We start from the raw sequence: 12,196 nt of genomic DNA on the forward strand, positions 1-12,196 counted from the left end.
ATTATTATCTAGAAGAATCCCCTACCTTTGTGTCTTGTGAACATGGTGCTTATCCATGTTGCTCATGACAGAGAAAGTCCCATTCTGTGACCACCAGCAGTGTGCAAAACAGAATTCTCAGCACCAATGTGAATGTCTTCACCATCCTTTTGAATTCAGCGGTTCAACTTGCACAGGTCAGACATAGTAGCGTCTGTGTGCTTGATGACCAAAAAGAAAGCAGCAACTGCCTTAGTCAAAAGGGATTATAACGTCCTCCCTGAGCGACAGCATTTCTTTGATTTGAGAGGGGGAAAACTGAAAAATGTGATAGCAGTGAAAGGAAGGAAAAGTTAAAAGTCGTGCTTTTTCAGTGACAGCCTCCCTCCTCCTCCTCACTTCATGCCTGTGCCTGTGGTGGCTGGTGGTCAGGGTTATAATGTGTCTGAGTTTCTGAGGGATGTTTTCCTTATGTGTCCATTCAGGTCTCGGTCAATCAGCGGAGCATCATCTGGGCTCTCCACCAGTCCTCTCAGCAGTCCAAGGGTAAGTGGTGCTGCTTCAAGATCTGTTGGTCCAATTCACTCACACATGCTTGATGCTTTTTGACATCTGTTGCTCCAGAGCTGTGGCTCTTAGCTGGGATGTTTTGTTTTTCCTTGGCAGCTTGTAAATTTTCATGGGTGATGAGGGAAATATTGTTTACAAATGCAAGCAGAGAATTTCTCATAGATGTTCCCTGCACTGTTAGCAAGGATCTCATTGTGCCCTTGCCCTTTTTCAGTCTCATAAGCACATAGAATAACATTGGTATGACTAAACACTGCCATATCCAGCTGAGATCTGCATACAGTGTGGTTTCAGACCAAATAATCAGGAACCATTTCACAGCTGCCTTACATTAGGTCACAGCAGAGCACCAAACCATGCTGGTTGTCTTCTGTTTGCCTCCAAATGACTTGTGTTAGAAAGTCAGAGAAAATAAATTATACAAATTTGAGGACTAGCAAATTGAAAAGGAAAGTAAGAAGCTGACAGCCTAGGATGAGTAAAGAACATTCAAAGCCCTAGAAATAAGGCAAATTTACATGCCCTTGCTAAATGTACAGTCAGCTAAATACTGATACCGATGCTGATACTCAGCTAGTACAACACATGCTTCATAGTACATTTGTTGTGAAGTTGTTACAGTTTCTAAGTGCTATGACAGAGGCCTCCATCTTCTTAACTTCTTTAGGGATTAAAGTGAGTATCCCTAGTGCCTGACGAGGTCAGCTAAGTTGCTTTAAGACTGCAGTGTTCATAGATGTTCAGACCTCATTGAGAAGTCTGTAGGGCTGTGGCAGTCTATGTTACCGAATTGTCTGGCCCAGGTTCCATGGAGGATTTCTACATACTTTTCATGACTTCATGAGAAGATGGATATATTCATTAGAAATTAATGAATTCATTAGAAATGAATATATTGCATGTATTAATATATGGATACAGATATGGATCTACTCTTAGTTATATGAAGATAACATCAGTATTCCAGGTATTTGGAATTGTAATTCCCCAGTAAGATTCTGTGTAATTTTTATGAATGAACACACACTGTCAGGTGTAAGTTTATAGACTAGTAAAGCTTCTAATACCTTGCTTGATTGAACTATTTACTGAAACATATTCTGGGTTCCTGTCAACTGTTACCCTGTTTTGCCACTGGCATAAATGTGTTTGTGGTCTCCTCTGTGTCTTTAAATTGCTAGAGGCAAGTGAAGATCCATTTCCTTCTTTCTGCACTGGGACTCCTGGTTGTCAGTGGAAGGAAGCAGAGGTCTGAGAACTTTTATGCCACTGCAAAATATACTGAAAAAGAGAATGGAAACAGTTTTGTGTGAAAATAAGCACCCAGTGCAGCAAACCAAAATCCTGATGTCATTAATTGATCTCTTGGGATCGATTTCTGGTATCTCGGTAGGACTACATCAAAGAATAAGGTTGACAAGATCTGTTCCATACTATCTTATGATTATTACTTAATAGACAGTTGATTAAATAGTCTTCAAAGGGATTTAGCAACCACATGGCATTTTCAGCAGATCATAATGATATTAAGGCAGGTCAAATTTGAGGCTTAAAAGGAAATTTTGGATTAAAAATCATATTTTTTTAAACATCCTTACTTATGCTTCTAATGGCACCTTAGATTATTGAAAGAGAACATACTTTAAAAAACAAATACATATTTCATTTTATGCAATGCTTAGGTTCAGTTCTATGAGAAATTGAATTCAACGGCAACTAAAAGTTCTCCAATTTGACAAGATGTTGCTAATGGTGTTCCCTATGGCACCAGTTGAAATAGAGACCTAAGCTTGTTCTTCATTTCATTATTAAGAATGTGGTAGTTAAGGGTGCTCTTCAGATTCTTAATGGCTTAAGTGGGAGTTGAATTTGACTTTAGTTTCTTTTATATTTGTTTCTCAAACCATCATACACATAAATTACAAAAATTGCAAGGAGACATTTGCAATCAACAGTCTTTGACTTTTATCCATTGTTGTCATTTGCACATAGTTAATAGTCAGACGCTGATAGTGACTCCCACAAATTAACCACTTAACTCGCCTCTTCTTGTCTTTTCTCACTGACAACCAGAATTTACCAACATAGCACATTTTAGTTTAATTTCACAGTCCAAGTAACAGTACAAATGTTTTGATGTAGTGATTTTATTTCTGTTTTGGTGGCTTAACTCTTAAGTTCTTTGAAGTCATTACAAAATCCATCAAACCCAGATATTAAACTCCCTAGAGAGTGTGCTTACCTGAGACTGAGATCTGAGGCATGGCACATGTACTTGATATGTCTGAACAGTGCTTGATTGAAGCTTTTAGGTGTTAAGAATGGATAATAATAATAATGGTGATACATAATTTTTCATAGGTAATAATTTTTAGAAATCAGAATCAAAATGTAGACCAAAGATAAATATCTTGAACAGTGATTTTTACTTTTACAGTGCTTCCAGTACTTGTAATCTAAGGTGTTAACAGCAATGTTTTGTAAGGACATTTGTTTTATTTTAATTGTGATTTTTAGCTTACTAATATCCCTTTAAAAGGCTTCCACCCTTCGAAGTCTGTCTATTGCTGTTTGCTGTCGACGTATGAATGATTTCCCAAAATGCCTCTTAATATGTGTAAATGTTCTTGTTTGGGGGGAAAAAAATCATAATCCCATTTTGATACCTCAGAGTTATGAACTTTGCCTGTCTTTTTCTTTTTAAACTGTGTCCTACAAAACAATGGCTCACCTCACCCTCTTCTTAAATGTGAGACTTAATGGCACATATAGCTGAGACTTTATGACAGAAATTCCAATTATCAGGATGTCCTTCAGTACAATGAGGGATGTTGCAGGGGAAGCATAAAGTCTGATGGAAAATATAATCTCTTCCCAGATAAATAAATTTGCCAGGCCTCACTGAAGATTTTGCTGTAGCAGTTTACAAAGCAAACACCAGTCCGAGTTCATATTTTTCTTATGGTGTTCTATGCTCTTAAGCCTCCAAATGAATGCTGAGCGATTTAATCTTCTAGATCAGGGGAGAAGAGTGGGTGCCCAGGTGGCATCAGTCTCCCTTTTGCCCCTCTTTCTGCAATGGGTGACTGCAACTTGGGTGTGCATTAGCCAGTCGGGTAAAGAGGAAGGAAAGAGGTTCTGACTGGTGTGTGCAGTAACTGTGTGTATCACCTGCCACTCCGTATGTATCACACACCTGTTCTGAGTTTCATCTCTCTACTGGGTTTGCATATGGGCACATGGAGCTGAAAGAGGTGGTCCCATTCTTGGCACATTTCAATTTGTCTGTGGCTTGAGTGGTTCTTCTTCCCCTTCCTCACCTCCCTACAGCATCGTGCTTCTCTCACTGCAGGGCAATCAGAACAATCCCAGAGAGATGGCATTTCTCTCTTCTTTTTATTTAGTTACTTTCTTTTTTTAAAATTTATTGATTTGATTTGATTTAATTTTACTGTTCTTTTGTTGTACTTTTCTTTCTGTTGTTTTCCTTTGCTGACACGTGGTTGGTTAATATGATGAAGCCTGTTATGACACTGTTGTTCTTGCTGCTGCCGCTGCTGCTGTTGTTGATTATGCTGTGTTCCCAGCTAACTGCATGTCTTTTTTTTGTTTTTTGTTTGTTTGTTTGTTTTCGTTTCTTTGCAAAATCCCTCCCCCCCACTACCCCCTTCACCTCCATCTCTTGTGTCTCCTTGTGACATGGTGCATCTTTGTGACTCGGATGGATTTTTTTCTGACTTTCCTTTCTCTGCTCGCCCGCTCTATGCGTATTTCACTGTTTTTGATGTGCATGGACACTCTGCGTCTGTCTCGTAGCCTATCAGAAAGTTCTTCATCCCCCCTCAGACCTCCGACCTCCCTTTCTCTCCCCGACCCCAAGTCTCCTTGGACCCTGATGCTTGTAGGAACGCCTCCAGGCCTGGACATGTACTCCAACCAAAGCCAGCACTTCAGCCCAACCCAAAGACGCAGACTTTGCCATCCAAGAGCAAATTGGCTGAAAAACCACTCCAGTCTACTAAATCCAACCCACTCCCTGCCAGCAATACCAATGCCCCCTCTTCCCAGAACAACCCTGTGCAGAATGCTCAGGGCCGCTCACCTGCTGCCGGCTTTAACCCACAGCTGGCTGTTCCTAAAGTGCAGACCAACCCAATGTCTCCTGTTAGATTGCTCCCTTCTAGTACTGACCCAAGCACCAAATCTATCCCCATCATACAGGTCACCCCTCACCCCTCTCCAAGGGGAAGTCCCCTCCCTACCCCCAAGGGGACACCTGTTCATACGCCAAAGGAGAGCCCAGCAGGCACACCCAATCCAACACCACCATCCAGCCCCAGCATTGGAGGAATGCCATGGAGGACACGGCTCAACTCCATCAAGAATAGTTTCCTGGGGTCTCCTCGCTTCCATCGTCGGAAATTACAAGGTGAGTACTCACCATACATACAGGTGGCTCTGATTTGGGCAGCTATTCAGCAGGAAATTGATACCTGTCTGACTCTGCAAATTCTATCACCAAGGACTGAATATTGCTATTGAAAATGAGAGTGATAGCATCAGCCAAGCCCTAACCCACATGTGAGCAAACTCTGATAAGCCACTGCACTTGCTCCAAGAGCATCTCCTGAGCCCTTTTTACACTCCAACCATACAACTCTTACTATCCCTCTTGTGGCTCTTAGACCACAAGAATAATTTATCTTCAGGTTCATCACTTATTTTGTCAGTGAACCTAGAGCTCTGCCATTTCTCCTGTGGCTGTGCTCTGCTGCCTCTCCACAGCCACAGGCTGAGCCTTTTGCTAAAAAAAAGACAGCCAGTGGCAAAAGGCTAAAATTGTTCATCTGAAGCAAAGCTTTTTTGATCTTGGTTAATACTTTTTATACCTCCTTTGGTAATTGGTGTAAAAATCCCCTTAGTATAATCAGAGGTTTCATATCTGCTGGCCTACTTCAGTTTTCAAAGTCTCTAGAGTGTTGAGATGTGCAAAATTTCCTTCCTCAAGCTCCAGGTGGCTTTTTGCATGCAGGCGAAGGGCACCTAAAGTCACATGCATTATCCTTGGACATCAGCAGCAGCTACCCCAACATCCTTTGGTTTGACAGGGTACCGGGATTTGATCCCATGGTAAAGGAGGTTCACAGCCATGGACTGTGATGGTCAGTGACATTTTCTCTGAGATGGTCAGAGAACTACAGAGAATTGCAGCAGTGACTGAGTTGCATCCAGCTGGGCTTTAAAGCAATCGGGTTGGCATGGTGTTTGATCTGAACCAGAAACTATTTAAGCCAGTGAAGATTGCATAATGATTTAAGGAAGGATAGAGTAAGCCTTGAAGTGCAGCACTTGATCAGATGCAGTGATCTGGAGACATGTGACCAATGTTCAAATGTCAGAAACAGTCTGCAGAGGCAGTGTTAAAATACAAGAGGGTGAAATGCCGGAATTGTTTCAATGATATGCAAGCAGAAAATGGAAGGTGTACTGAATGATCATTATCTTTTCTCCCTCCCTCTCTTTGTGTGTGCCTGAGCAGTACCTACGCCAGAGGAGATGTCTAATTTAACCCCAGAATCATCCCCAGAGTAAGTAATTTGCCCATATACAACCTTTTTTCTCCTACTACATACCGACGTTGTTTTCTTGTCTGAATGTCATAGGCTGACATATTTCTGTTCTGGATCGGTATCTGTAACCTGTTATCCTGTGGGTGGGGTAGAGGTGTTAAATGATTCTTCTGCTAAGACTCTGGATAAAATCTATACCTCAGTAATGGCAGTGAGGTCAACAGATGTTGAAATAGTCTCCCAATAATCACCTCATTTTCTCACAGCTTGTTGAATATTGTAACCTTTCTTCTCCCTTCTTTCATTTGGTTCTCAAGCAGATTACTCTTCAGGAGTGGAGAGGCTAATCAGTGGCTTATACTGGCACTAACTGCACTAAAAACTCTTCCTTTTAGTACAGGAGAGTCTGCATCCTCAGGATAACATGCAGAAGCCTCTGCTGAGATAATTGAGAGGAATCTTTGGCTGAGATAGTAAACGCAGTGTTAATTCTAGGCAGCAGCACTTGGACGTGGAGAAGTTGTTTCATATTCACCAGGCTTATTCCTGAAAGTCAGTGTACATTTCAGCAATTTCACTGCACCAATGTGCGTCACTGCATGGCAGGTTTGGAAGTCTTTGCCAGAGTGCTGCTCCAAACCCTTCCTAATATGCAACAGATGCCAAATTATTCCTTTTTATTTTCACAGCTTGTGTTTGTGCACCCAATGCCCATGGACTTACCCTGCCAACCAAGGCAATTTGGCCTCTTGTTAAGATACTTGTATGAATTATTCATGAGTCTTGGATGGTAATTTTGGGCTCAAAGTTTTGTAATTGGTGACTATGGTATTGTGTTAACAACTTTCCCCAGACCTGGTATTTATCTAGTGTAAGATGTGCACTCTGTGCAACACTGTAGAATGGAGAGGGATAAAGATTTCAGAAGATGGGGAAATAGGGATTCTTAAAGGTTAGTAAAGGAAGGAAAATTGAATATATTGTGTTTTCAACACTTTTGAGCGTTTAGTAATAGAGAGGCATGAGACAATTTCATAAAATTAGCACATCATTATCAAAGAAACATACAATACTCTTATCTCACATGTTTTTAAGGCCATTAAAACAGAAAACCTTTAGAATTAAATTTTGCCTCTTCATTGCATGTAAGTTGATGGAAATTCTTCTGTTAATTTATTGCCATCTCTGCTTCCCATTCCCTCTTTAAAAGCTGGTACAGAGAAGTAGTGCCTGTCATTTGAGGCAGTTTGGATGCAAGTCAAAGCCTAAGGCCCTTTTTAGTTTTTCTGTATAATTGCCAAATTAATGAGTTCAGTTGGGCTGCACCCTGCAGTAAACATAATACAAGTTGTAAAAAATAATTAACTGGATTATTTTTTAATGATAGATGTCTATTGCTCAAGTGTTCACTTCCACAGGTGTTATTTTTTCTGGCATTTTCTTCCTTTCTGTGAGAGATAAGGTATCCTTATGAAGAGCTGTATTGACTTCATGGGTTGATGATAAATACATGTCCTTGCTCTGTCTAGTACAGCAATGACTGCCGTTCATTTAACAAACCTGATGATTAGGTAATACACTTTGATGTGTCTGGGTAATGCTGTTCTTTCTCATGTGAAAAACTCCTAGAAAATATGTTTGGAATGACATTTAAATAGACTTCGCTCCAGCTGCTTTAAACCTGCAAAGCTCCATTTGCTTGAGTAGAAATGCTGTTATTTATGCCAAGCAGGTAAACCTCTAGAAGTTACAAATCCGTGTGCTCAGGGACAGAGAAGGAACACAGTGAGGCTCTCCAGAAAGTGATGCAGTCAAGAAACTCCAAAAGTAGGAAAAGAAACAACACCATAAGAGTGAGAAATCCAGTGTGAAGTAATAAAGCACCAGCCTCCATTTGCATGCTAATTTCTTTTTCATCAGCTGGACACCTGATTAGATTGCCTAGTGTAATCTATATACCCAACCTCCCCCACATATCTCCTATCTCACTCCCCATTTAAGAGGTTTGCCATGATAAGAGAAGATTCTTTAAGTGCATTTTGTGCTGCTTATAGCCTGATCTTGTGAGGTGCTAGAGCATCTCATTCAGGATGCCAAGGATCATTGATTCACACACATTTTAACCCTATTAGTAGTACTTAATGCCCTCTACTTAATGCCTAAGGAGAAAAACCTTTATTGTGTCATTTTACTCCAAAGCTGTCCCCTCTTCTTCAGTGAGCCTATTCTCCGGGTGTATCAGTACTGCCAGCTCTGCCAGATTCAGGGAGAAAAGTCAGTGCATGTGTGCTATGACTTGATTCTGTTCATTGCAGAAACAGGAGAGGCCGCTGGCATCTATTCCATCTTATGCGACACCAGCAAAATTCTTTAGTGAATTCCAATGATTTACAAGCTGAAGCATAGCCTGGGCTATCAGTGAATTTTCCAGAGTCAGTATTACAGGAGATAACCTTGCTGAGGAAAAGAGCCCAGCTGGATTCTGGAGACTCCAGACGATGTTGAACAGGGAAAAAAACACCCAGTGTTCGGGGACCCTGTGCTAGTTAAGAGACCTATAAATGAAGGGCCAACAAAACCATTAATGACAATACAAAAATAAAAGCCTGCAACTAAATATGCACACTTTTCCAGTCTCATGCTTCCACCGAGCCCTGGAGTTCATATAGCCAACTCTCGTTCACATTATGATACATCCAAGCCTAAGACAACCAGCCGTTTTAGATAGATAACCAGGTGCTAATTTACTAATGAGCATACACCCTTTACACACAGGGAGCTATTGCCCCAGCTCTCCAGGGGCTTGCGGAGTTGTTATAGTGTGTGTGAGACACATGAGCTAATTAGTATGTAATTTTCTTTCACACTCTAACCCTGGCTCCTTAACGACCATTTAAATGAGAGGCCCTTTCTCTTTACTGCTCCCTATGCTAATCTCTGGCTCACTGTCTTAGTTACAGCTGCCTATGAATACTTCAGGGAGTGACAGTTTTCCAGCCCACTTTAATTGAGTAGGGAACCCTGGTTTACCAAATTGCAAGTGACTCTCTCTGTATTCTTATTTTTGGTTGCTTGCACAAAATGAAGCAAATAATTATTTGCCCAGCTGAGCAGTCTTCCAGTTATGATCTTTCTACTGTGTGCTTTAAATGGGCAGTGAGCCTATGGTTATTCATGGTGCACTCTGGAATGGGGAATGAGTGCAAATTGCTGGACAATACTGAGGTCAAGCTTTGTTCTTTATCCTGAAGGCCTAGACTTATAATTAGTTTCCTAGTTTGTTCCTCTCTCTCCTGGTCTCTGCCCTTCCCCATTCTGCCTCAGTCTTAGTCTCTGCTGCAGAAAGTGAATCTACTAATAACTCCAGCTGTTTATATCTTTGCCGTAAAACTGATGTATAGTAATCCATTCTGCAGATGGCTCTCCTTGTCTGGAGAGATTGTCTTCTTCCACTGAGTGGTGAACGTCCACCAAAATGAGTGAAAGCCTATTGCTTGACATACTTCAAACTGGACTTGGCATTCTAAAGTATGTTGTGGAGGGAAAAACCCACAGTCTCTTATTGGCAATTCTTTTCATTTCTGACATTTTCCTGCTAAAATCTTCCTTACAACAATATGCCTGATACGAGTGGAATTTTCCCTGGGTTTAGTTTGGTCTGGCAATTCTTTGGCTATGTCTCATGGCTAACATCATCATCTCTTCCCTTCAGGTTCTGGGTAGTGTCTTCCATTAAAATTCATGTCCCTGCATTCTTCCTTTAGCCTGTTTAACTTAAAATGTGATGTCAACCAAATACATTGAAATGGTAAAACAGTAAGCAAAATCAAACATTTACTGATACAATCAGTGTGAAAAAAACCAGAGCCATTTAATTTTATGATGAAACCACTGTCTGATGCTGAAAAAATCTGTGAAGTTGGACTGCTGTCAGTGGAAAGCCTGAACTATATTTTGCAAAGTGTTGGTATCTTCTTTATTAGTACTGAAAATTCATTAATTTGTAGAATGACCAGAGTTCACTCATTATATATATAGACACCCTGAATGGGACTAATGAATGGGACAGTCTTTGACCTGGCCCTCTGTGTAGGAGTGAATTTCACTCACTGAGAGATTGGAGGTCCTGTGAAATCTACAGCTTTCTTTAAAACACAAGATCTTGTTATTGTATTATCAGCCCAATAGGACACCTTTAGAAAAGGAACTTTCCAAGTCCTGAAACACCAAAGGAGATGAAATTGAGTGGGAAGGAACTTAAATCTCTGTGTTGCCAGGATCTGCATATTATCACAAGAAACGGATAAATCCCTGGAAACAAATCAGAAATGTGTCCCCTGGCTTGTATGTACTTTATATATGTGATATTAATTGGTATATTGGCTCAGTCAAAATAGTTACCACTGCTCCTAATTTTTCATTGTTGGTGGTGTATGCTGGCAGACCAAGACTGTGTAGTCTGTCATTTTATCAGTTTCCACTAAGTGAAATGTTATTCTGGATGTTCTCTGACACTATTTTTCACTTAACTGTTAGTAATAACATCACGTCTGGCACGTTATCAAAACTTTCTTGTGTGTGTTTTAATATTGTTTCTAGCTAGGGTGTGTAAGAAATAAGAATTAGTACTCAGTACTGTAAACCATCTCTTTCTTTTCATCATGTCAGGCTTGCCAAAAAATCCTGGTTTGGTAACTTCATCAACTTGGAGAAAGAAGAACAGATTTTTGTGGTCATTAAGGACAAACCACTAAGCTCCATTAAGGCTGATATAGTCCACGCTTTCCTCTCGGTAAGTCACCCCAGCTGCCTCTTGAAGGCATTGCTTACTGGTCAGTTCCAGGACTCCTTGTGCCATATGTTATTGGACAGGGTCTCTGCTCCTTGAAATGCAACCTTTGTGGGTTTAATTTACATAGCCTGTTGATTCAGGCCTCCACTGGACTGTGTGTGAAATACAAACTGTGGAAAATGCTCTCTGAGATGAGAAAAGATTTCAGCCTCCTTGGCAAAGTCTCCAGGTTGCCAGTGTTTGGAATAGCATGGCTGTTAGAGCACACTGCTGGTGTGGTATCAAGACAGTGATTTCCTTCTCTGTCAAACTAACCTTACAGTCACTGTCTGGGCAGCAGATTGGGTCTCCCCTTGCTGGGTGCCATCCACCACTTGAATCAGACAAAAATCCTGTCTTACATCTGCATTTGTTACTTTAAATCTCCACTTCAGTGCTATATGGCAGAAGGAAGGGTTGTTTCCTCTGGTGACCAGAGTATCAGATGCTGAAGATGCAGTTTATACTAAGAAAGCAGAGGGAAACTGTAATTTTTTCCTATAGAAGATCCTTAGCTCATTACAAGAAGGACCAGTGAGGAAAAAGGTTAGCACAGTAAAGTTAATTTAAGAGATTTTTCAATTCAAAGGAGTCAACAATGTAATTAGACTTTTTTCAATAGAATTAAGAGGAGATTTAATTTCTCATATAGTTTGTTGAATTGATTTTTTTTCACAAAATACTGAAGTTCATTTTAATCTCTATGATGCTGCAATGAATTTCTTCCAAAAAATCAGCCATGACCCTTGTAGCTGTACAAGCATACAAAGAGTAAGTGCAGTATAGTATTGTACATCAGATACTGGTGTCCATTTCAGATGGGTTTGAAGCACCCATGTTACTGCATCAATTTCATGCCTTTAGGTGTGCTTCTGGGTTTGTTTTGTGGAGTAGCATGCATTGCTGTCTGTAATGGTGATTCTATGCCACCCCATGTGTGTGGGTTTAGGTGTGATGTGATTTGTGTGCAAAACCAGTGAATCGTCTCTTTCAGCAACTTTCAAACTTAAATGCATTGTCACAGCATGCTAATTAAGTCCTTAAACTCAACTTCTCAAAGAAGTTTGTTTTTCCTCCTAATTTAGAGACCAGATTTCCGAATTTGACTTTATTTTTTTAATATGGTCCTTTATGAAGCAATAAATAGAACGTGAGTATGTTAAATTTTGGTAGAAAGTGTGAATGGTAACTCATTCAAAATTAGGCAGTTATAAAATTCCACCATCGGTCTGAAGATACAGATACT

General features: G+C 40.4%; 1 protein-coding gene across 8 annotated transcripts in view; it reads left to right on the top strand.

The window, feature by feature from the left end:
• BRSK2 (BR serine/threonine kinase 2) overlaps positions 1-12,196 on the top strand; it is a 320,507-nt gene that overhangs the window by 283,563 nt on the left and 24,748 nt on the right. For 5 of the 8 annotated variants that reach the window (XM_071558789.1, XM_071558785.1, XM_071558786.1 and 2 more), the window contains 4 exons: positions 465-525; positions 4,771-4,978; positions 6,089-6,137; positions 10,788-10,911. In XM_071558789.1, the coding sequence (XP_071414890.1) occupies positions 465-525; positions 4,771-4,978; positions 6,089-6,137; positions 10,788-10,911 (442 nt within the window). Of the gene's footprint in view, positions 1-464; positions 526-4,365; positions 4,979-6,088; positions 6,138-10,787; positions 10,912-12,196 lie in introns of all 8 variants that reach the window. The other 3 variants (XM_071558782.1, XM_071558784.1, XM_071558783.1) reach the window with 1 other exon arrangement.

The sequence above is a fragment of the Pithys albifrons genome, chromosome 6 (genome assembly GCF_047495875.1).
Source record: "Pithys albifrons albifrons isolate INPA30051 chromosome 6, PitAlb_v1, whole genome shotgun sequence".
Lineage (NCBI taxonomy): Eukaryota > Metazoa > Chordata > Aves > Passeriformes > Thamnophilidae > Pithys > Pithys albifrons.